The 27,243-nt window shown below is 37.1% G+C and overlaps 1 protein-coding gene across 2 annotated transcripts in view; it reads left to right on the top strand.

Annotated features, from left to right (window-relative positions):
• The window catches only part of nbas (NBAS subunit of NRZ tethering complex), a 258,738-nt gene that overhangs the window by 191,429 nt on the left and 40,066 nt on the right, over window positions 1-27,243 (top strand). For both annotated transcript variants that reach the window (XM_067417672.1, XM_067417671.1), the window contains exons 47-48: window positions 4,269-4,358; window positions 4,774-4,969. In XM_067417672.1, coding sequence (XP_067273773.1) covers window positions 4,269-4,358; window positions 4,774-4,969 — 286 coding nt within the window. The remainder of the gene's footprint in view (window positions 1-4,268; window positions 4,359-4,773; window positions 4,970-27,243) is intronic.

The following is a 27,243-nucleotide window of genomic DNA, read 5'->3' as shown; positions in this document are numbered from 1 at the left end:
CAGCTCAATCTGTAATCAAGCAGGATAGTGCAGGTCCCTTGAATCAGAGGAAACGATGGTCAGAAAAATTAAGATTGATTACGGTTGCTTTTGTTCAGATGCAGCCTCCCCCTCTTCTTTCTGTTGGAGTGATTCATATTCTAGGTAATTGCTTAAAACTAAAGTGTGTTCCTGTCTTCTGATGCTAATTACTGGTTTGTAGAGGTGGGCAAATGAATCATTAACAATGAAATGATTTGGGCACAGGGAATTGTCAAACTATTTTGGAAAGTTTACTTCATCAAACTGTATTCTCTGCTGTACTCAGCTTTTTTGTAGCCTGTGTTTTTAAGTAAAAGTAAATTCTCTTTGAAAGGAGGTGGAATCTGTGGTCTACCAAGCTGCCCATGATTGATGTTTATATCTGCAGAGTAAAAGATTACAGTTAAGTTTCATGTAGAAATAATCCTTTAGCATCATAGTGTTCCTCTATTGAAGGACACCTGTGTGTGTGTGTGTGTGTGTGTGTGTGTGTGTGTGTGTGTGTGTGTGTGTGTGTGTGTGTGTGTGTGTGTGTGTGTGTGTGTGTGTGTGTGTGTGTGTGTGTGTGTGTGTGTGTGTGTGTGTGTGTGTGTGTGTGTGTGTGTGTGTGTGTGTGTGTGTGTGTGTGTGTGTGTGTGGTTGTCTTCAGTAGTGCAGTGAAGTTTAAAGCAAGGTTTTAAGATTTTGCTGCTTGCATCATAAAATTGAAGATGCTAAAATTCTTAAATACTGAAGGAATGATGAAATGTTTAAATGCTTCTTCTAAATCTTGGCTTGCAGTTGATATCTGATTTACTAAATTTTAAATCTGTTTCAAGATTAAGTGGCTTGTGCACACTACAGTTTAAAAATTTGCCTTTATTGTATCAAAATACATTAAAAAAAGTAATATTATGAAATAGTATTAGTGTTTTTTTACCATTGTCTATTTGAACATATTATATTAACATTTAATTTATGATGTGATGTCAAAGCTGAATTTGCATCATAATTACGCCAGTCTTCAGTGTCACATGATGCTTCAGAAATCATATTCCAATATGCTGATTGCTGCTTAAGAAACATTTCCTATTATTGTCAATGTCAAAAACAGTTGTACTGCCTAATATATTGGAAACTTTTTTCTTCAGGATAAAATAGAATAGAAAGTTTAAGAGCTGTGCATTTTTTTTAAATGGTTTATAATTGCCAGCAAGGATGTATTAAATTTACTTTAAAAAAAAACTATTAAAGGTGCCCTGGAATGAAAAATTGAATTAAGCTTTCCATAGTTAAATAAAAAGAGTTCAGTACATGGACATCACATACTGTGAGTCTCAAACACCATTGTCTCCTCCTTCATATGTTAATCTTGTTTTGTGAGAAACACCATGGAAAAACCGGCTATTTTCAACATAACCCTACATGTGACGCAATCGCTGAGATCCTTAATATGTACGCCCCCAACATTTGCATGTCAGCCAATGTTCATTGTCAGGCGGAACTGCGCAGTGCGCAGCCGTCGCGAGTTCAGCAGATAAACAAGAGTCATGCGAGGAGAGCGAAAACGGCAGATCATAGACACAAATGTCATGTTCCAGGCTGTGCAAGGGATGTGAGGACTTTTCATACCCTTCCACAGATAAAAAAAATGTCAACAGTCATGGTTAATATTTATTTACAATCGGATGCCGCAACAATTTAATTCAAAGTTGTTCGTTTGCTTGGACCATTTCATCGCAGACAGTTTTTCTAACCTGGGGCAATATAGCAGGATTCGCTCAGCGTCTAAAACTGAAGAAAGTGCAGATTCCAACCATATTATTGCAAACAGTAAGTAGTGATTTTATCCACTTCTTGACTTGACTGAACCCATTTCTGATGATGAAATTGAAAGTTTCTTAGTAATACAACATTACGATAATATCCCCTGTGTTGTCTAGATCTAACGCAAGATGCTAGTATTGGAAACTCCAAGTATAGCACACACAACAGTTTGTCAAATGACAATGGTTAAGGTTATTATTTCCTGCCAGTGTTGTCATAAAATACAACAGTAGATACGTATATTGATGCCTTTTGACAGATTGAAATCTAAATTAGCCAATATTTCATCATCAACAACTCAAAAGCTAACTACGTTTATTACTGTTTAGTTTCTTACAGATCACTCAATCGATCCTTGTAGCTAACGTCACCTTCTCCACCATTTAAGTTGAAACGATTTGACAAGGCTTCTAGTTTGTTAAATAAATATACATTTTTGAGAACTGAAGTATGATTATTTTACAGCAGGTGAGTAGTAAACATGACACTGACTATTTTGAGTGGCTTCTACATAACTTTGTTTGGCTAAATAAATCAACTTTTAAATCACTACTCTACTGTCAAACTCTAACGTTACTGTACAAACAACATATTTATGTGCTACCCAGTTCAGTTTGTGATTCAAAGTTAAGAAGCCATCATTGTAAAATCATTGCCATGACGGATGGTATAACGTTAGATGTGTTAGCCGTCACTGAGCAGCTGTGCAGTGAAAGAGCCAATCAGAGCAGAGCTCAACATTAATATTCATGACTCTTCCAAATAAGGCAAAAATAGAGCATTACATACTAGGGACAATTTCTAGGGTTGTAAATGGACCTGTAAAACCATATCTGGACCATTTTTGACCTTAAATAAGCCACATACCCTCTATTTAGATATCAGAGAACAATTTAAAATATTGTTTCAAATAAATCTAGGGCACCTTTGAATTCTTTAAAAACGAATTAGAATATTTTAACTAATAGTGTCGTAGAATAGTCATTGACATTGTTGTATGATTATTATAATATATAACAATCAGAATGTAATATTTTAGATGATTACAAAATAATAATTTGTGTTGAAATTAAAAATAAACCCTTTAAGCTTATTGTTACTAGGGTATGTCAGAGCAATTCTTTGAAGTTATCATTACTTGAACATTTAAATGATGCTGCTGTGCAGATTACAAATCAAGTCAACTTTATTTATATAGTGCTTTTACAATGCCGATTGTTTCAAAGCAGCTTCACAGTGTTAAACAGGATAATATTGCAATGACATTTTGATTCGGTTGTACAGTCGTTCTGGAGAAAACTGTGATGTTATCAGCTTGTTTTAATTTGTATCATATAGCAACAATGTTGGCAAATCATTATTATAGTTTTTACAATTAATTAAGACCTAATCAATTCATTTTATTCAGATATTTAGTTGAATAACTTGCATAGAAATGTTAGTGTCCCCAACTGAGCAAGCCAAGCCGAAGGCGATTACAGCAAAAGCAAAGCCGAAAAATTTGTCCTGACAAGTCTGGAGAAAATAAGTCACTAATTGTTTTAAACAGCAGATCCACTGAATGTGATTTGACACAGTTGTGGGAATACAGCTGATGTAAATAATATATATTATACAGAGGATGTTGAAACATGAATGTTTTAGAAGCAACATGAGGGAAATTGTCATCCCTACCAAAGCATCGCTCATGTTATATTGACATGTGATGTGTCCCCAACCGAAGAGAGATGGTAAGGTCTAACTCGCAACAACGGCACTGAAGGAAGCTGCAAAACAGAGCTTTTGTTGACATTATGGGGATGTCTGAAGAACTGCCTCTGGAGGCCACAGATTATTTAACGGCAGACTGACAAAGTGTTTCTGTAGCAGTAGGAATGAAATAAGAGAATGTTGGCATAAAAATGCAAAGCAATTATTAATAGAAACATAATTAGGTGGTGCATCCTCTTGCATAAAAGCATAACACAAACACCTTTAATGGAGGGAGACAGGCAAAGCCAGAAGAGAAGGGAGGAGCCCTGCAGCTAGAACATCAGCAGAAGAGCATTAAGATTGCTCAGTGTGAAAATCCCTTCCTTCAGTTACACACACACACACATACACACACAAACGTTTGCAGCCACAGAGCCACTTTAAAGCCTCAAGACACTGAATCAAAACTCAAGCTTCTCTCTCTCTCTCTCTCTCTCTCTCTCTCTCTCTCTCTCTCTCTCTCTCTCTCTCTCTCTCTCTCTCTCTCTCTCTCTCTCTCTCTCTCTCTCTCTCTCTCTCTCTCTCTCTCTCTCTCTCTCTCTCGTTCGCTCGCTCGCTCGCTCACTCACTCACTCACTCACTCACTCACTCTCTGTGTGTGTGTGTGTGTGTGTGTGTGTGTGTGTGTGTGTGTGTGTGTGTGTGTGTGTGTGTGTGTGTGTGTGTGTGTGTGTGTGTGTGTTTTTCAGTGGTGACAAGGACGTGTTGAAAGACTATGCGGACCCCTTGAAGGTACTGGAAGGAATTGTTGCAGCAGTACACACTAATGTAGAGAGCAGGTAGGATTCCTTTGTTTCAATGTTCCAGTTTACTGTTATTGAAACAAAATGCTGTCCATTTGACTTCAGAGGAAGGCATAAGATGCTAAAGTAAAAGGTCATGTGAGGAAACTTAACTCTCTAACTCTATATATATATGTACCAAGGCTGCATTTATTAAATACAGTAATATTGTTTTGTTGTTGTTTTTTTAAGTTTTAAACTAGTTTAAAACGCAAATTATTTCGTTTGATGGCAGCTGATTTAGCTGAATTGAAAGTACAAAAGAACGAAATTTAAAAAATTATTCTTTTCTAACTTCCTAAATGTATTTGCTACCAATTTAATGCATCCTTTCTGAATAAAACTATCAGTTTCTTTCCCAGACTTTTGATTTTATGAAGTGTTAAGTCTACTTTACAATCATTTATTTTAGTGGGAATATGGTGACATCAGAGGACATGCTGGCATGGTTACGTCCTTTTTACGGGGATGATGCTAAACCCGTCCGGCCCCGAATTGAGGTCCTGCAGATCCTAGAACAGTCATTCAGCCTCAGCGATCAAGACATCCACCTACTGGTGTTCTTCAGGAGCCAAGCCGTTTTGAAAGCCTGCTGGCCAAACAGAGAGGTGAAAAATATGCATATACCCACACTAGCACAAAACACGATTTACACTTCACACATAAATATTATTACGTTCCCACATCTCTGACTCAGTATTAGCTTATTTCCTCTGTGAGGCACTGCGGATGTAATCTCATTTTACAGTGCAGCCCTTTGCGAGTTAGCATGTGCTTATAGGAATTGCTTGACTATTTTCACGCATGTGGTAGTGTGTGTGGGAAGGAGTGAGATGTATTTGGTCCAGGGATTACCGATTGCCTGTTTAGCCATGCTCTTTGGCCTCAACTCATGTTGCTTTGGGGATGTGAGCATGTCATTCTGCCATTTTATGTGGTGTTTTATGTCAGGCAGTATGTACCAGAGCAGCTGAGTCAATTGAAGAGTTGAATATATAAAAGAACTATGAAACTCTTCTGTCCAAGTCTGTCAATGTTTTCTCAGTAGAGTGAGCTTCTGATTTTCCTGGCTAAACTTCTGGTTTCAAAAGTCAAAGGGATCAAGTAAATATAGCTGAACATAATTTAATTATAATGTTTAATGCTAGTCAGATCCGCCTACAATAGTGGGAGCTTGTTTGTATGTTATCCGAAATTCAAGTTAAAAATGATTAACAGTAGTTTTAAGAGAAGAAATTAGGCTTTATCAAATTAGGTGGTCTAAATGCATGGATGGATGGATAAATTAGATGGATGGATGGATGGATGGATGGATGGATGGATGGATGGATGGGTGGATGGGTGGGTGGGTGGGTGGGTGGACGGTCAAATTGGGTGGATGGACAAATTGGATGGATGGCCAAATTAGGTGGTCTGGATGGATGGATGGATGGATGGATGGATGGATGGGTGGACGGTCAAATTGGAAGGATGGGTGGATGGACAAATTGGATGGATGGTCAAATTAGGTGGTCTAAATGCATGGATAAATTGGATGGATGAAATAGGTGGATGGATAGCCAAATTGGATTGATAGTCAAATTGGGTGGTCAAAAATGCATGGATGGATAGATAGATGGGTAAAATGGATGGATGGTCAAATTGGGTGGTGATGGATGGATGGATGGATGGGTGGATAAAATAGGTTGATGGACAAATTGGGTGGTCAAAAATGCATGGGATGGATGGATGGATGGATGGGTTGAATAGGTGGATGGACAAATTGGATGGATGGTCAAATTGGGTGTTCAAAGATGGATGGATGATGGATGGATGGATGGGTGGGTGGGTAGAATAGGTGGATGGTCAAATTGGATGGATGGACAAATTGGGTGGTGATGGATGGATGGATGGATGGATGGATGGATGGATGGATGGATGGATGGATGGATGGATGAATGGTTAGATGGATGGATAAATGTAATGGATGGTCAAATGGATGGACGGATGGATGGATGGACATGGATGGATGGATGGATGGACGGATGGACGGATGGATGGATGGATGGATGGATGGATGGATGGATGGATGGATGGATGGATGGATGGATGGATGGATGGATGGTTAGATGGGTGGATAAATGGAATGGATGGTCAAATGGATGGACGGACGGATGATTGGTGGTTTATAAAAGTATATTAATGAATGAATCAAAGACTTTTGTCATTAATATACCTCCATAATAATTATTTAGTTTGTTTTCTGATATAAAGGGAAAAGTCACTTCATCTCATTCAACACACAGCAAAAAAAACAACAACATGCTGTTAATCCATTTTCCACCAAGTCGCATAATCCATTCTTTATCCAACTTTAATCATGCAAATGAATATTTACATAAGCAGGCCCTATCAGATGTTTGGTTTCACTTTAAGAGGATTACTTTGCCAATTGTTTAATAGAATAATTAAATGCAACTTTCAGTCTTCAGGGGTTTAAATCAAAAGAGCCCCTTAAGATTGTCGTTATATAGTTCCAGTTTCCAATCAGCCCTTGATTAGCGTTATTCAAGGGTAAACAACGGCATATCAAGCTTATGATTGAAAAGAGCCATTTCTGGCATGTCGTGGTTTGGATTTTACTCGTTTAGAGCATGTGGAGATGGAGTCTAACCTTTAATTCCACAGATTATCACTTCACTTCTATTCTATTCACTACATTGGGTCTCCAGTGTTGGCATAGCTTTGTTTTCCTCAACAAAATGAATCATTTGTGTCTTTATTGTGATCTAAAAAAAGGAAGGGAAAAGATGGGAGTTGTAATGAGAAGTCATGCCCTGAAGGAGGAGGAGTAATTAAAATGAACAGATTGCGGGAAGCGAAAGGGGATTGGCTCTATTTCACTGAGGCGTGGAGCCCTCGAACGGAGGCCACAAACTCCGAAGCCTAAATCCTGATTGGGAGCGCTGAGCCGGGTCTGTGCGCCCTGAGCGGTGGGCATCAGGCCACGGAACGCTGCCGCCGCGAGTCTGTCTGCTGAGGAGTGGATGCCGGTTTATATCATGAGACACGGAGACTGGTTATCAACTGGTAGCCCCAGGTGTCCGTGTGTCTTTATTTATGTCGGTACCTGGGTAATTTTGCCATTCTGTTTTTGTAGTGTGCTCGTTCATGCCCACAGGATTGTGCGTGTGTGTGTGTCTGTTAATATAACACTTCTACCCCCTGTATCCCAAACTAATCATCTCCTAACTCTCGCACGGGCCCATCCTGCCCAGCACCATAGCAACCGTGACTTCACTGCTGCCAAGCAGGAGCTGCGTTTCAGTTCTCTTGTCTGTTTGTTCTGTTGCATGTTCTGCTGAGCTGTATATTTCTCTGTTGTTGTTTACTTCTGCTGTTGCGGTGCTGTTTATCTCCCTGATGTACGAGGTAGTATTGTTGAACTTTATCAAAGCTGAATTGGGGCCATCCTTTCACATTCACAAAGAGGAATCGTCAAAGCTCACAGAAAGAGGGAGAAGCGTGTGTGTGTGTGAGCAATGGAAAGCGCCAGGCTAGTTATTGCACGGTTGTCTGATTAAGGAAATTACTTTGATCGCAGACAGAATGAGAGTGGTTGGACTTTTTCGTCTCATTCACTTACTGACAGTGGAATTTGATAACTCTCTCACTTGAATTCAGCGGGTTTAATTGCAGATGGGATTCCCTCTAAAATGACACATACTTAACCTCAGCAGAAATCCTCGTAGCTGTAAGGAAATTCTGTAGAGCTGTGTGTTTTATTGCTGCTTTGTTGAGGTTGCACTTTTCCCCCTCTTTTTCACGAATTGCCTTGACAGTCAACTCGAAAGCTCGTTCCCCACCTAAACTCAAAACAGGTCACTCCTATGCATAGGAACTTTGGAGTTTATTCCAGGGAACTGCTAGATAGTGAACTGCTAGACTCAACTTTGGGGCCCCAAAGATGCAGGTATAGATTTTCTATATTTATAAATGTGGGGGAGGGGACATTTCCCCAAGCTAAATTTGTATAGCTGTAGGCTAGACATATCACTAGATATATTAGCAAGCAAAAAGGTAAGCATCATGATCCAGATGGAAATGTGAACTTTAAGGTGCCCTTAAAACTGCTGCTACGTTAATTAGACAGTCATGTAGACAGACAGACAGACAGACAGACAGACAGACAGACAGACATGTAGACAGACAGACAGACAGACAGACAGACAGACAGACAGACAGACAGACAGACAGACAGACATGTAGACAGACATGTAGACAGACAGATAGATAGACAGATAGATAGATAGATAGATAGATAGATAGATAGATAGATAGATAGATAGATAGATAGATAGATAGATAGATAGATAGATAGATAGATAGATAGATAGATAGATAGATAGATAGATAGATAGATAGATAGATAGATAGATAGATAGATAGATAGATAGATAGATTAACACATTATACATTTAAAGCTACACGGTGTAACTTTTTTTGTTTATTCTTAGCTAAAAACACTTAGTTCTTTCAAAAATATAAGTGCTCATTAATGTATATTTACTTCTTTCAAGTAATAAAGTATTCTCGTAAGTTTATAATATACCATTGAAAATACATTGTTATAAATACATGAAAATACATGTTGCCCCTCCATCTTGAAAGTACATTGGCCAAAGAGGGACATACCCGTAAATTCAAGCTTCGCCTTTCGTGTTTTAACACTCGATGGCACCGTGTCGAATGTGAAGAGGGGGATTGCAATGTTAATCTTGGACGTTAATCTTCAAGATGGAGGGCCAACATGGCGACCGGCATTGGAACCCCTCACCCGTATGTATTTTCAATGGCATATTATAAACTTAAGAAAATACTTTATTACGTGAAAGAAACGAAAATATACATTAATGAGCACATATATTTTTGAAAGAATTAAGTGTTTTTAGCTAAGAATAAACTAAAACAAGTTACACAGTGCTCATTGTTACTTGTAAAGTAATGCATTAACTAATGTTACCTTTATTGTGAAATTTTAACATTAACCAAAATGTGTAGATCCTGTAAAAAAAAAAATAGTTTAAGATGCTTAATACATAAACATATTGAAACTTATACCATTGGAAAGTGCCTCTCACTGCTTAACTTCTTGCTTTGTGGAAGTGATGTTAGTGATTCGTGTTATCATATGAGCTTCTATCGAAAGCATTGTTTGATAAACTTGTCTGAACTAACATAATGTTGCAAATTCTCTTATAGATATATTTTTTACCTCACCGAAATATGTTCTAAAAGATATTTCAAAAGAAATTTGATTGAAATTACTTGCATTATCTGCCTCTTTCCCTGGCAATTTCTGCCTGTGTTTTGAAATCTCTACCCCTTTGGCATAGCAATGACTTTTGTTCAGATCCCCATCCCGATGGCTTATGGCCGTGGATTTTTATGTCTTAATTTTAGCTATTCGTCTTAGCCTAACGGCAACAAAATGTCACGGTCCCTGTGAGCGCTTACTGTTCGTTTGGCAGAGGACAGCAGCTTTGTCAGACTGAATTGAGAATCTTTATTTGGCAGCTATTCGTGTCCCAGACTCCCTTGTTTACTTGGTTTCTGAAGTAGTTATTGATATAATGAGTGCAAATGAATATTAGGATGTTGACGTGCGTGTGTTTTGGGATCATGCATGAGGTGTTATCGTTGCCGTGGTCCTTTGACTTGATTATCTGGACTCATTTGTCATGTTTAGAAGCTGTCAGTGTTTAGGTTAAACAGAAGGGTGTGTGTGTGTGTGTGTGTGCGTGTTTGTGTGTGCTTAACCGCAGACCAACTTAATGACTAGGGTTAATGTGGTCATTAAAACAAGGTCTTCGTTTCCCCTGGAGTGCATGCTTTAATATGCCCATGCTTAGCAGTGCCATTTTAATGTCTTTATCCAGGTGTGTGTGTGTGTGTAGACTACTTAGCTGCTTGTTGATTACTGAGGAATAGCTAAATGCACCACATTGAAGCCTTCTTGTTAGTTACTGACCAGTTACTAGTCAGTGAGGTTGACAAATTTATTATATAATATTAATATGATGAATTATGTATTATTATGTATTATTATTATTATTATTATTATTATTATTATTATTATTATTATTATTATTATTATATGATATGTTTTTGAAAGGAGTCTAACCAAAGCTGTATTTATCTAACCACAATTTGTCAAAACAGTAAGGTTGTGAAATATTTTTACAATTTCAAAGAAATCTATATTATCCCTGTGATTGCCAGGCTGAATTTTCAGCATAATTTCTCTTCAGTGTCACATGACTTCTGAAATTATTTTAATATGCTGATTTGCTGCTCAAGAAACTTTTCTTATTATTTTCATTGTTCAAAAAGGTTGTGCTGCCAAAATTCTTTGAATAGACCCCAAACTTTTGACTACTTTTGCTTTTACACTAATTTTTTGGCAATATAATATAATATAATATAATATAATATAATATAATATAATATAATATAATATAATATAATAAAGAGTTTGTATTCTGTAATTTTAGTGTGATTTTCTGACTCTAAAGAAATATCATTCTCTCACACACACACAAACACACACACATTTTTGTGTCTTCAAAATGTCAGCGTGATGTGACATCAGACCCTGGCAGTGTGTCAGCTTCGCTCTGTCATGAGCGCTCTTGTCTTTCACACGTGTCACTTTCCTCTGTCATTAGCTCCGCCTCCCTGGCACAGCCCGGGGCCACGCTTACATCATCTCCCGCTTCACAGGCTTCAAATGTCAGTAAGTTTCACTTGCTGTACTTTGCTGCACTAACTTCCCAAGGTCTTAGCGAGAGTTTCTCTACTTTTAATTCCTTGAAATTCCTCTAGTTTCAAATACTTTTTTTTTTTTTTTTTTGACATTTGTATCAAAGTCACTTTCCAGAAATGTCAGTTCACTCATCAGCCATATTTGCCTCCAGGCAGCCATTTTTGGGATGCAATATCAATTACTATCAACCTGAATAGGTAAATACTAAAATCTCAACTACTTTTAAATTCACATTCAAATAACATATTTAAATTCAGCGATAAAATTTGACATGAACACTCCTATAAATAGAGTTTCTTATCATCAAATAGCGTTAAAAAGTGTATATTTCAGGTTTGTCCTGCCAATGTATACAGTGGGGCAAAAAAGTATTTAGTCAGCCACCAATTGTGCAAGTTCTCCCACTTAAAAAGATGAGAGAGGCCTGTAATTTTCATCATAGGTACACTTCAACTATGAGAGACAGAATGAGAAAGAAAATCACATTGTCTGATTTTTAAAGAATTTATTTGCAAATTATGGTGGAAAATAAGTATTTGGTCAATAACAAAAGTTAATCTCAATACTTTGTTATATACCCTTAATAACAAAGGTGGCGGACTAAATATTTATTTGCCCCACTGTATGTGAAGTCTTATATTGGAACTGGAGCTTAAATTGGCTTCTGCATACCTTTACCAATTGTCAATTGGCTGTGTTATTCAGATATATTGCATGCTGCAATTTCTCCCCTTCATATAATCAGGGGTGCACATAACTTTTTTTATTCTGTCGTTATCACTTTCATCCTGCTCCTGTCTTCTTTTCTCTAAAAACATGGTAGATGATGATGTATGTATCCTTCTTTATCCCTGTTCTCCCTGTGATTTGCTGTTTACATGCACAAGTAAACAGCTGGCTTTTGGTTGTATTGTATTCCTGCCAAGTAACTCAAGTTACACAAAACTTTATATTTTGATGGGTTGCTGTGAAGACATTTTGAGTTTCAGTGTGTTTATGATATGACAATAATTTTCACAAATAAAACAGTAAAATGCTGGCAAAGTGACTGAGAGTGGCTCTGGAGATGAATTTCATGTATTCAAGCGGCAAAGGCTGAAAACATCACGAACGTCGTGTGCGTGCGTGCTGACCTGCTTTTATTTTACTCTTGATAAAATTGACAAATGTCGTGAAAATCTCAAGTAAGTGAGATTCCAGTAAGTCTTTATTATGACTGGATTTCGCAGAAATCATAGGGCCCTAGAAAAAGCCAACTAGAAAGACATATACCAATTAATAATTAATGAACACTATCTTGCCAGAGATGTAGAAAAACCCTACTCCAGTAAATAAACATGTCCCTGTCCCCAAAATTGCCTAAAAATGTTGGTGCTCAAATGCACTTTCCCTCGTGTTTCGCCTGCCCATAGTTTTGTTAAATATATATAAATATATTAGGGCCGGGACTCGATTAAAAAAATTAATCTAATTAATTAGAGGCTTTGTAATTAATTAATCGAAATTAATCGCATTTTAATTGCATATAAATATTTGACCTGGAACAATGAGAAGTAGCCCAATTTTTCACATGGATTTTTAGCATACCATTGAATAATGACTGAATACATAAGATTAATCAACAAAATATTGTTTATTTATTTCAGTCCAGCAGACCAGTGCAATGTTTGCCATTAAGTGTAGCAAAAGCATATTTGTGATATTTGAGGCTCGATGTGCTGCGGAGATACGCTAATTCCTTGTTGTATAGCAGGGGTGTCCAATCCTGCTCCTGGAGGGCCACTGTTCTGCTGAGTTTAGCTCTAACCCCAATTAAACACACCTGTACCAGCTCATTAAGGTCTTATTAGGCATACTAGAAACTTTAGCAGCGTATTGAGGCAAGCTGGAGCTAAACTCTGCAGGACGTCAGTGGCCCTCCAGGACCGACTTTGGATACCCCTGTTGTATAGCTTGCACACAACCATGCTCTTGTCGACGCTTCCATCATTTCGTTTTTTAAAACTAAAAAAAATTTCCCATCGCAAGCAAAGCAAAGCGGTCTCATCAGCTTCTTCGTTCATGTTCACTATGGTTTGTTGTTGTCATGGTTGTTGTCGTGACTCATGAGCGCTAGTTGGTGTTCCAGTATAATCGGTCCGTCAAAACTCATTCATTGAAAAACGTTCCGCGGGGCAAAAATAAGTGCGATTAATTTTTTTTTTTTTTGCGTAATTAATTAACGCGTTAAAGTCCCGTAGTTAATTAATCGTAATTAACGCGTTAAAGTCCCGGCCCTAAAATATATATATAATATATATATATATATATATATATATATATATATATATATATATATATATATATATATATATATATATATATATATATATATATATATAAATATATATATATATATATATTTATATATATTTAACAAAACTATGGGCAGGCGAAACACGAGGCGAAAAACGAACAAAATATATATAGTAATATAGTATTTGTATTTGAACACTCTGCTATTTTGCAAGTTCTCCCACTTGGAAATCATGGAGAATTTTAGAGAATCTTGGAAATTTAATATAATTTTTTTTAATTTATTTATTTATTTTTTTTACCATGAATGTGCACCTGTTATGTGCACCCCTGTGTACACTAAATACTAGCACGCCTCAATTCTGCCACATTAAGCTATGGAAAATACTATTATGTTAATATTATATTGTGAAATCGGTCATAGCGTTGTAAAAGTGAATTTTTTAGAAACGTTTTTCAGAAACAAAGCTGCTAGAAGGGAAAGTCCTGTCAGGCGGATAGGTTAATGTACAGAGGAGGGTTTTTAAGAAAGTGTGATGGAAGCAATGGCAGTGAGTAGGCAAAGGCATAACGTTCCTGTCAACCAATTGGTTCACAAGACCATAGGATATGCTATTTGAAAATTCCACCCTTTTTTCAAGCATGTACTAGTGCGGTCTTTCTCCCAATAGTCTATGCAGCATTTTGCACCAAAAGTGAGGAAGACTCAGTGTTTGAGGGTTGGACTGCACAATGTTGTTGCAGTCTCTTACCCTACTCCTAATATCATAGAGCGCTGGTTGGTTGTTAAAAATTGGTTATGCAAATGGAATTAAGCAGGCCTGAGAAACCTGAGGTCAGGTTTCCAGAGGTTTGAGTTTAGGTGTTCACTGTCTTAAAGGTGACTCAGCTCTGATGTGATGTTCTCAGGAATCGAGAGCACACTAAACCTATATATGGAAACTGTTTTACCTGTGACAGATTTATGCCAGCGCTGAGAAGATACAGTGGGTTTTACATGCACCTCATCACACACAGACAGCCGTGATCCATCAAAGACCTTCGTCCTTGGCCTTGAGCTCTATTAGCATGTGCTCATATGTGGCTGCCAGTGAGGCTAGAGTCATAATGGTTAAGTGGGGGGAAGTTACACCAGCAACATAGACATTGAACTCCATTTCTGGAATCCTGCTGTTCAAATTAATTTAATTTAAACAATAATGATCTTAAGATAGTATGCATATAATGGAAAATCATAGTTTTTGTTAGACAAGATTCAATGCTCTATGCCAGTGGTTCTCAAACCTGTCCTGTAGTATCGCCAGCCCTGCAGGGTTTTTATGTTTCCCTCATTTAACACACCTGATTCAACTCATGAGCTCATTAGTAGAGACTGCAAGACCTGAAATGGGTGTGTCAGGCCATGTCCACACTAATATATTTTTCTCTCCGTTTTGGCCTTCCGTCCACACTAAGACGTTTTAAGGCAATGAAAACGTATCGTTTTGAAAACGCTCTCCAAAGCGGATAAATTTGAAAACGCCATCTTCACGTCGTAGTGTGGACTGTGAAAACGGAGGCTTTTTAATACGATGACGCATTTTTAGCCATGTGATGCAGTCATATGACCAATTCAGCCAAGATGGTGAACGACATTGTACAGCAGTTGTTTTGTATGCTTTCTGTTTTGACAGCCTTGTTAAATATTAATGTCAGTTTGTACATACTGGTAAAAAACTCAGTGCCTTTTCTCGACATTGCCACAAAATTTCAAAGAATGACGCAAGTCGAAGCGTCTTGGATTTGCTCATGCGCAGTACGGGGATGTAAGCATTTCCAGACGTTTCAGTGTAGATGAACATTTTTTGGAAAACGATTGAAAATGATAGTGTGGATGCGGAGCGTTTTTAGACGAAAACTCTGTTTTTAAATTTATCCGGATTAGTGTAGACGTAGCCTCAGATATTAGGAGACATACAAAATGTGCAGGGCTGGTGGTACTCCAGGAGAGGTTTGAGAACCACTGCTCTATGCCATAGTGTTGTTTCAAATAGTTCAGTGCCACTTCACAGTTTATGAAACTATACTGCAAAATTTGTTTGCAAATTATTATGACATCAGAACAAGTGCGTTGAAGGTATGGTTAAAGATTAGAGATATTAAAAGCTTTCTGTTGTGAAACTTGAACCCTTTGGGAAATCTGCATAGGGAAATCTTCCTCCCTCAAGCCAGATTATGTTGTATTTTGTGCAAATGCATTAGTATAAATTTAATGTAGGAACCCAGATATGGATCCCTATTGTTTATGTCAGGGATTCCCATTTTTTCTGTCAAATCAAACCATTTACCGGAAGAGTACCCCATTTAATAAATCATAAATCAATCATTTAACAAGTTCAACCCACAACTTTAAAGTTTTTGCCTGTTTAACTTTAAAGTTGCCATATAAAGTTGCCTTTATATGCCTGAAAATGTTTCTATAAATAGTTACTTTGTGTTGTACAGTTGTAGCTAATGTTTTCATTCAGCTCAAGTATTTTAAATTGTATGTAGCTTTTAGTTTGGAGTAGCTTGTCATCACTGAATAAAAAGCAAGGCAAAAGTACTATATTTTAGAAATTATCGGATCTTGTCTAAGCTGAATTTACAACTTCATTCACTGACTCTTGACAGACTAGACAGTTCATTTGGTTTGCAGCCTTCTTTGATCAAGGTAGATCTCCGTTTTCTCCTATGCTGTAACTGTGAGTCCGTGTTCCTCTCTGCAAAGTCCTTCATCTGAACGTCTGTACTTTTAAGACAGGATTAGAATATCAAACTCCTGCGATGCCCATCCTGCAGTCCCCCAGCAATGGGATTTGGATCAGCTGTACATTGAGAGCACAGGGTAATCTCTGACTTCTGGCTCTGCATAAATCAAAGAGCCGACTTAATATTTAATTATGCTCCAGGTACTTCTGCCTGTGTTCTTCATCTCTTTCTCTCTCTTTTCCTCTGAAGCTAAGAGGAGCACATTCTGCCTTTGTAAGGGACTGCCTGAACAGCTAATCACATACAATCATGGTAACAGCAGTGAGGTCTCACAGCTTAACAGAGTCAAGTGGTGTTTCATAAAAAATAAAAAAATAAAATGAACAAATTCAACATCTCTGGATATGAACAGGTGTGGAGTCTTGTTGGAGCTGTGGTGCAGCTGTTGGCGCATACGCTCTGGGTTTGTTGGAGCGGAAGTGCCGATTTTAAAATGCCAGTAAAATGAACCTTCTTTGCTTTATTATTATAAATTATAATATATTACACCTTTATTATATTATACAAGAAAAAATAACCATCGAATGTTAAAGATTGCACGTTTGAAAAAACTGGTAAACTAAACCTTTTTGTGCTTATTTATTACAATTACAATGAACAGGTAGATAGAACAGGTTCCCCCTTGTCCTGGAAAACCTGGGCTATGTCCGAAATCTTTGTAGTGGTGGAGTTTAAGTACACTTATTTCATCCCACAATGCACCGCAATAACTAATGTATGCTCAACTGTTAAAGAATACCCATAATGCACTGTGATTGAAGTCACGAGCTGAATTATTTCATCTGACCAGAAGGTGGCGCCTGCAGCTGAACCCAATCATCCATCCATTTGCCTAACTGCACTGGTCCAGCGTAATATCATACGGGTATAAATTAATCTTTTCAAACGCTTCTCCCATGTGTATTTTCTGTGTAGTGCTCTGTGAAGAGTGTCAGATATTTCCGTTTGCTGCGTGTTTTACAGCATTTAGCATTGTAGCCAATGTTTGTTTCACTAGTGCAATGGCTCCAGAGACATTTGAGTTTGTCAGAATCTGCTCAATAGCTCTCAAAGCGCTAGATTTTTTTTTTCAGCACAAGCTCATTTGCTGAATTTTGCATGCTCGCAAATCCGTTCATTATAACCAACAAAGTGTAGACACAATGTATATGCAATTCATTGTGCAGTGTAGCCAGCTTAATTGATTATAATGGGAGTTTTCACAAGCGTGCAGAACTCCATGAGCAATCGCTGAACTGAAGTGATTGACTGGTTCAGTGATTTATAAAGGGAGTTCGCTCATTGTTTGCTATCTGTATATAACCCACTCACAATTTGAACAGTTTTATTTTTACTGCTTGGTACACTGCCAAATTTCAGGAGTGACGACCATATTTAAATGTGGGATTGAATCCAAAATTGTGTTGATTGGGGGGGTCAATCTCAGTCAAACTCAATCTCTTGAGTTTCAGTCAATCTCATGTCAATCTTGAGTACTTATAGAGTAGTATTGTATCCTTCATATCTCAGAAAAGTCTATAAAGAAAAATATTTATAAAAGAAAGATATAAGGCTAGGTCTTTCTGGGAAAAAAAGCATGAGCGGCTGGAGGCGTATCGTGTGGGCGGAGCTAAAGAATCATGAACGCGCACGGCCATTGTGTTGAGAGCGTCTGAAAGCTCTGACATCCTTAATTGTGGAGAACAAAAAGTTATCCTAAATAAACCATTGAGATCAATCAGATTTAGCCATTCGTTCATGATCCAGAATCAGATCTAGAAGCTGACATTGAACAGGAGAAGCAGTAACGACGACTACAGCAGGACATCTCAATGGTATGTACTGTAACTATAGCGTATATGCTTGCTTAGCGGCTTGTCATCTGCGATTTTTAAAACATTTGTGTGTGTTTACTAGTGGTTTATGAGGACATAATTTGGTGTATGCACTATTGTAGGCGATTTAATGTTAGCAGTAGCAAGCAGAACAGTTTTACACGTCAGACTATTGTGTTAGGGGTTAAACGACTTCCATTTTTTTAAAGTCGACATTTATGTGATGAAAGTTGACGTCGACTAGTCGCTGATGACGTCATTAATAAACAAATAAGCATGAGCCTCAAGCTGAGACTCGAACTCGGGTCTTCTTGTGCACAGGACAGCTATGGCATATGCCACAGCACTGCCCATGAGGTTATTGGTCCTACATAACAGTTTTTGTATCAGTTCTTTTGTGTTATGGTCGTTATATTTCTCACAGATTTCTACTCGTTCTGAATAAGATACAGGTAAAGTAGCACAATAAAGATATGAATGCATTAGTGAGTGATTGTGTGTGAATTAATTCTACCTGGCAGCATCTCTCTACTAATAGTGAAGCTGTGAGTTTTAGTTATCAAGAAAAATATCCTAGAACTTTTCAGTTTCTAAGCTATTTTATTGATAAATAACAGAACAGTGTTGATAATACATTTCTGCGCTACTGAATGGTTTTGTGTGAGGCGCGTGCGATCACGAAACACGATGTGTGTGTGTGTGTGTGTGTGTGTGTGTGTGTGTGTGTGTGTGTGTGTGTGTGTGTGTGTGTGTGTGTGTGTGTGTGTGTGTGTGTGTGTGTGTGTGTGTGTGTGTGTGTGCGTTGCAATGTATGAAGCACGCAGTTTAGCGCGATGATTAACTTACATCTACAATAAGCCTGCATTCTCCCGATAAATTTTAAGCATCCAGATGGTATAATCAAACATGTCTTTTGGAGAGCTCACAGAGTCTGCATTTATTTGTCATTTTTAACTGTTCAAAAAAGAGCCTGTGTGTCAGGAAATTGTTTATCCTGTTGCGCTCTCTATAGGCCAGCGACTAGTCGACGTCAAGCTTAAAGCGTCATGACAGAGCATTAAGGTCGACTAGTTGATTAGTCGACTAGTCGGTGCAACCCCTAGTGTGTGTATACATAGAAAAACAATGGAATAGTATCGCATTCGAATGAACGAGTCGATAGCTAATAACTCAAAGACATTCGAAGCAGTTTTGCTCACCGCCTGCTTCCAACAGTCAACCATGAACATTAATTGTTGGGTCTGTTTCATCTTTCAGCATTAGACAAGCTACAAATCCGGAGTTGAACTGGTCCTTGTTTATAAATCATCGTCGCCGTAATGCAGGGAACAAACAAAAACGCTTGCACAGCTCCATTGCTGCTCCAGAAAACAAACTCCATCCACTGTCCCATTAACACTGGATTCTTTGGGAAGCTGTGGAGGGTTGTCTTGCCCTGACAACCAAAAACGCATATCTTTGGTGACATTGTTGGTTTCGTGAAGTCCTGTGACTGCAGCGCACAGCCGGCGAGCGATTGCTCTTTCACTCCTTCCAGGGGAAGAGCCCGTACAAGGACATCCCGCCCCTTGCTGACGTCACATAGACCCATACTCCAAAAAAAACTTTCTGAAACGTATGAGAAACCGAAAAGAGTATTTTTGCCACTGAAATACTCCATCCAACTTTTTTTTGTGAAACTTTTACCAAGTTTATTATGGAAATCCAAGTCTTTAACAGTGTAAAAAACTCAGTATGCATGAAACATTTCAGCCCCCCCACCCCACCCAAAGAAAAACGCATGCCATTACAAAATATTGACTTAATAAAAAGACAATTAAAGTGCAAAAACAAGCTGTGTAAAAAAAACAAAACACAGGTGTGCCTAGGAAAGGTGAATACGTGAACAGCTGTTATATATTTCTGTACGTCAGTCTTATGTAGAACATATGTAAAAGAGCTTGTTCGTTTTCTGATTAGGTCAAGCTCCCTCTCTTTTACTCTCTTCCCTTTATATAGTCTTATGGGCTTTCCTATGTATAATTTTCTAGCTAACTGGTGCATAGCAAATAAGGGTCAAGAGTCTGATCTGTCTACTCGACAAACGAGGAAAAAGCAAGCAAGAAAGAACTGGGTTGTTTGCTTTTAATTTGTCTCTCTTTTTCTTTCAAGATTCGACTCTGAGACTTAATATTTCACAGCATTTCTGCTGATGGAGAAATATAGTTGGCAGTTTAGACATATGATCTTTCTAGACCATTGGGAAATGATTTAGTGTGTGAGCATTTGTGCATGTGTGTACATTATTTGTTGATTTCAAAGCACTACAATGATTCTATGTTGGGTCTATTGTTCTTGGTGCGTGATCACCCCTCTAACCCACTGCCACGGTCTCAATGACCTTTTCTGCCTTGAGGGTGAGTGCAATGAGTTTCCCGTCGATATGTTCCAGCAGTGCGTGAATGACTGTTTGACTGCTCTTAATAACATTTGAGGATGGTTTTTAACAACATTGCAGAATGGTTTCGCACTCCATTGAGCTGTATAGTGCATTTGTCCTAAATTGGACCTAAGCTGAAACCTGCAAAAATAGAAGTGTGAACTCTGACACAAGTTTTCAATATTCTGTGTTAAATCAATACTTTACCATAATCACTCTTGTCTTGTTTTTTAGGTTTTTTTTAAAGGAAACTATGAAGCAGTGATGCATTCCTCATCATCCCTGAAGAGTATTTGAATTATTTTAATCTCTGCTTAATTGCCATAATCTGCTTCACTGAGCTGAAATGCAAGTGTTCTAAAGAGACGCTGAGAAAGAGAATAAGTGGTGTTTCTCCATTTTCTTTGGCAGTAATCTACTGTCAAATCATGGTAATCAGGTTTTTTTTACACAGATATATAAATATATGTTTATAGTTAAATATAAATAAATATATAAAAAATGACATAAAAAGGGCAGGTCCAAGGCACTCAGTCAGACGTAAACAGAGGAGAAGGAATGAATTAAAAAGCCTTTATTTGGTATGGTCATTTTTTAAAGTCATTTAAAAAAAAAAAAATACAAGAGCCAACAGTTTGACAAACAAATGGTCTTCTTCAGGGTAAAGCTCTGTTTACGTCTGACTAAGTGCCTTGGACCTGCCTTTTTTGTGTCATTGGACTTTTCCCTTTTCCAAGAGCACCTATTATGGACTATTTCCTTCTACCTGGTTGAAACCTCTTGCACTTCAAATATATAAAGGACTTACAGCGAATCAGGCATCAGTTTTTATATATATATATATATATATATATATATATATATATATATATATATATATATATATATATATGTATATGTATATATATATATATATATATATATATATATATATATATATATATATATATATATATATATATATATATATATATAACACCCTGCTATTTTGCAAGTTCTCCCACTTGGAAATCATGGAGGGGTCTGAAATTGTCATCATAGGTGCATGTCCACTGTGAGAGACATAATCTATAAAAATAAAATAAAAATCCAGAAATCAGAATATATATATAACTATTTATTTGTATGATACAGCTTCAAATAAGTATTTTAACACCAAAATTATCTGCCAATGGGGTGAGAAGATCTTATTTCTGTTTGGGACGGAAACAAGTAACAAGATTTCAGTCAGAAACAAGATTATTTTTCTCACCCCATTGGCAGATCATTTTGCCTGTTTTGGACAAAAACTCACTTCATATTTATTTTACTTAAATAAAAAAATAAATATCATATCGTTTTACTTAAATGCATCTTGAGTTAAGAATTTTTAGATATTTAGACTGGAAACAAGACCAAATTACTAAGTAAGAAGAGCATTTTTGCAGTGTGTTAGGTGCATGGCACCAGATGTGGGCCTCCATTATTATTTTATAGGCCTCAATAACATATATTTGGTCCATCCAGTTTTGTTAATTTTTGCAAAAATTGCAAATGTATTAAAAAGCCAATTCCAGGCCTGTGGTCCGGAATTGGTCCATTTATGTAAGAAAAATATCCATATTTATATTTACAAATTATAATCACTGGCCTCTGGTTACAGCCATACTTGGGTCTAGTTCTGGCAGAACAATGACTTATGACCTGACACATGAAGTATATTGGTGAACGCGAAGCTCAGAGGATAGAGCCAAACAAAATACAGCTCAAACATATTCTGGTTTTAGACTTCTTATTTGTAAGAGAAATGTCGGAGGGACTTGACTTTGCCAAGCCCTATTTTTTTTTAACCACAAGAGGCATCCACTCTCAAGCTAAGCTAAAGCTACGACTACACTTCAGTAGGTCTTTATTAACCCCCTTGAGCCATATAGATTACTTTTATGATGGATTTTTTTTTTTTTTTTTTTTGGCTTCAAAAAAATGGTACCATTCACTCTGATTATAAAGCGTGGAAGAGCCAGGAAGTGTTTTATTATTACTCCTGTCTTTGGCTAAAAGAACAAAGTCATATACACCTAGGATGGCTTGAGGGTGAGTACATTTTCAATTTTGTGTAAACTAACCTTTCAATTGCATTGCATAAGTATTCAAAACCTACTTACTTGGTTAAAGGACCTAGTTAAACCTTACCTGCTTAAAGCACCTTTACGTCCTCAAGTCTTTTGGGGTATGTTGTGACGAGCTTTGCATGTCTGCATTTGGTGGTTTTTATGCCATTCTTCTTCTCAGATCCTCTCAAGCTCTGTCAGGTTAGATGTGGAACATCAGTGGACAGACATTTTTAGTTTCTTTAGTGATGTTAAATTGGGTTGAAGCCCAGGCTCTGGCTGGGCCAATCAAGGATATTCTCAGAGTTATCCATAAGCCACTCTTGCATTGTCTTAGCTGTGTGCTTAGTGTCATTGTTCCATTGGACAATAACTCTATTTTGCTGCGTTGAGCTTTCCTTCTCTGATTAGTCCCCCAGTCCCTGCCGCAGCTGCTACCATCACACTTTACTGTTGGGAGTCGGGACGGTATTGTACAGGAGATGAGCAGTGCCTGGTGATGCTTGGAATTGAGATTCATTTGACCAGAGAATTGTTTCTCACAGTCTAAGGGTGTCTTTTATGTGTTTTTTTGTTTGTTTTGTTTTTGTTTTTGTTGTTGTCGTTTTTTGGGAAAATCCAAGTGGGTTTTCATGCGTCTTCTCTAAATTTTCTCATCTCCATATATAATCACGGAGCTCAACCAGAGTGACCATCAGCTTTTTGGTCACCACTTAAACCAAGGCCATTGATTGCTCAGTTTAACCAGGAGACCATGTCTCCTTTTTTTGACCTTTTTTTTTTTTTTTTTAATATTGTGATATATTATTACAATTTAAAATAATTGGTTTTCAATTTATTATACTGTAAATGATCATTTATTTCTGTGATGCAAAGCTGAATTTTCAGTATCATTCCTCCAGTCTTCAGTGTCACATGATCCTTCAGAAATCATCTAATATTCTGATTTATTATGAGTGTTGGAAACAGTTCTGCTGCCTAATATATTTGATGAATAAAAGTTTCAAAAGAACTGCATTTATTCAAAATAAAAAAATATTTTCAATAATATAAGTCTCCTTTACTATAATTTTTTTATCAATTTAACACATCCTTCCTGAATAAAATTATTGATTTATTTCACACACAAAAAAAATGACTGACCCCAAATTACTGACCAGTAGTGTATATTGTTGTTAAAAAAGATTTTGATTTTTAAAACATTTGCTTCTTTTATTTTATTTTATTTTATTTTATTTTATTTTATTTTATTTTATTTTATTTTATTTTATTTTATTTTATTTTATTTTATTATTATTTATTACCATTAAAACCAGTTAATTTAAATTATAAAAATATATCATAATATTACATTTTTTCTGTATTTTTGATCAAATAAATGCAGACTTGATGAGCAGAAGAAAATTCTGTCAAAAACATTACAAATAGTAATGTGTCCAAACTTTTGGCCTGTACTTACTGTGTATATGTCTAATTAAAACTGATTAATCACATCCAAAATAAAAGTTTGTGTTTATATAATGTGTGTGTATGTATATATATATATATATATATATATATATATATATATATATATATATATATAATATATATACACACATACACAAACTTTTATTTTGGATGTGATTAATCACTCTTAATTTTTCCCCAGCACCACTAGGGCTTCATGGGTGGATGGATGGGTGTTTGAAATCGTTGTGAGATTGAAGCTGACTCGCTTCGTTTCCAGATTTCATTTCCACCTCTTTTCCCCGGGGTAGTTTGAGTGTCTCAGAACCTGCTAATCTCTGTGGATTTTCATTCACAACAGTCTCTAGAGCTTGCAGACAATGGTGCGAAAACAAAAACATTGGCAGCTCTGTGGTAACTGGAAAGCAGTCACCCGTTACTACAGTGCCATCAACAGCCACGTCTATTAATGCACAGCAGCAGAGGAGGTAGACTACAGCAGGTTCAGCTCCTTTTAGAGGCAACACTTGGGCACAGGCTCACTCAAGTTGGAGAGATTCCAAAAAACTCTTCCTGTTCTGACAAATCTCAGTTTCTGCTCTGACATACAGATGGTATACATACAGCAGTCAGTTTAGTGTATGCAACATGAATTCATGGATTCATCCATCTTATTTCTCTGATTTCGGCTGGTGTTGGTGGAGTTATGGTGTTGGGACTATCTCATTGGTGTTCATTGCTATGCCTTTTATAGTTAAAGTGTTAGTGAAAATGAAAATAAGCCCATGATTTACTCACCCTCAAGTCATCCTAGGTGTACATGACATTCTTTTTTTCAGACGAATGAAATCGCAGTTATATTAAAAAAGTTCCTGACTAATCTCAGCATTATAATGGCAGTCAATTGTTACCTTGTTTACGAAGTCCATAACACTGCATATATCCATCATATAACTGCTCACATGTTTCCAGATCCTTGTTGTTTTAGAAAAAGGCGTTCATCATCGCAGTGGCGTCGATAGTCCCATCTACTGTGTTCTTTAGTGATGTAATGACTGTTGGTTTGCTGAAAACCAAATCATTTTTTTATAGAAACACTCAACCTTGTAGTGCACTCAAGTGGTACACCTTTTCAGCCCCTCGCCGCTGAATATTCATAAACCCCTCCCATATGCATGCATAATTAATTAAATATGTAGAAGAGACTGAAATCTCAACACAAATGGCTTTTATTATTCAAATATTGAAATATTAAATGCCATTATGCATGTTTTCCAGGTGGGAGCATGTCAAGAATACTCTGGAGTGAAGCTCGCATTTCTCTTTAGCATACCGGGGTAAAAGTGTAGTTTTAAATACTTGCATTCTCGCAGCGTGATACAGATTTTCATGTTTCACATAGCTGCAGTGAACATGGATAGTTTTTTTTTTTCATCAGGTGAGAGACAGATCTTAAGATTTTGTGTTTTTGTGAGACACGTCTTTACAACAAGACTTTCAGGTTCACACTTACAGGTAGATGTGTTACAGTTGTTTTGTATGTTACAGGCTTTGTTACATATTTTTAAGGTGGTTTCTGTCTTTGGCGGCAGTTTTTATACACAGTTATTTTAAAGTTACAAAGTGACAAATGTTCGTTTAGATTGTTTAGAAGCATGAAGAGGACACTGGTATGGTGCTCTAAACCGTTTGTGCAGATACCTACTGAAATATTACCTGGTTTGGATTACACCAGTGGAATTTAGTTGTGTTACCAGGATTTGACACTTCATAGTTTCATTGACCACTGGGACATTTTCCAAGACTATTCACAAGTCTGTTGCATTATGCACCATAAATCCATTACTGCTTTTGCATTCTAAGACAAAATGCTGTATTCTGTTTGATACACCTTTCAATACTACATTCATTTATGTTTTTGTTCATTGAGCGTTTTGGTGGTTATTGTTTTATTACATTTGGTATTCAATTCAATCAAACAAAGTATGATTTATTCAGTTATTATTTAATATTGAATTGTTGGTTGCTGCTGGAGATGGTTGGTTGATGCATTGAGTTTTGTGTTAATTTATTATGGTTCTTCAATGTGTTAATTGTTACAATCCAGTGTTTCAATATATACAGATGTTCACTCCCCTTAAGACTCTTTCAGATACTTTAAACATAACCAATAACAAAAGTGAATACCCCATTTTATGCTAATTGTCTAAAATTAAGGTGAGGTAGTTACAGTTTGTTGATTATGTAATAATTTGTCACCCTAAATGATCCACATAGACTTTGACTGTAAGCCTGTCTAAACATTGGGATAACGGACTTTGATAACTGGCAAAATTGAAATGCTTATGGAAAGTTCAATCCAATTAGTTTTTCGCGTGTTCTACTGTTGGCTAATCCTAAAGATATCATTTTAAAGGGGTCATGAATTGAGAAATCAACTTTCCCTTGAGCTTTTGATATATAAAAGGTCATGGTAATATAAGAATATCCTGTAAGTTTCAGAGCTGAAAACTTCCTTGTTAGTCAAAGAAAAGCTTTTATAGACACCAGGCTCAGCAAACGGTCCTGTGCTTCATATTGAAGTCATTGCATGACAAAACACCACCTCTACAGAATAATGAGCACATCTAATCCAGTAGCCCCGCCCACCGACTCATGGATTGCTCGTGCTATAGCCAACAACTAGTTTAAACATGCAAGAACACAGTTGTGGCATACGCTTCCTTCGGATCCTAATATTAGGAATGAGTGGTTGGAAGTTTATTTTTAATGAAGTTCCAGCTCACGTGGGGAAGACATGTTCACTTAAGTTCACTTAAGTTCACTGCGGAATCATTTGTAAACAAATCTTCGGTCCGGCTGGATTTGGATCCGACAGGAATGGTGCAACACACCATGTGAGTAAAACGTGTTTTTATATGTAATAGTACTGCATTGTTATAGATCGTTTTGCTTATGTGTACGCTGGACGTGCCTGGCCGATGAATCTCTTAGTATTCCGTTCTTGTTCTGCTATTCTTTCTCTCTCTCTTGTTGACATCTGAAGGGCGGTGCACGGGCATACACACATGTATGTGTGTGCGCGCGGTTCGCGCTTATATCGTCCGATCTTGCAGGCTATGTGTAATAAAAAAATAATAGTCCAATCAATCGCGGGTCGATGAGAAATAAATCATTGTGTTTGTTTGATAAAGACGTTTACGAGCCCTGTGATCGAGAT

This window comes from Pseudorasbora parva, chromosome 15, assembly GCF_024679245.1.
Source record: "Pseudorasbora parva isolate DD20220531a chromosome 15, ASM2467924v1, whole genome shotgun sequence".
Lineage (NCBI taxonomy): Eukaryota > Metazoa > Chordata > Actinopteri > Cypriniformes > Gobionidae > Pseudorasbora > Pseudorasbora parva.
This window is presented reverse-complemented; position numbering and strand designations above follow the sequence as displayed.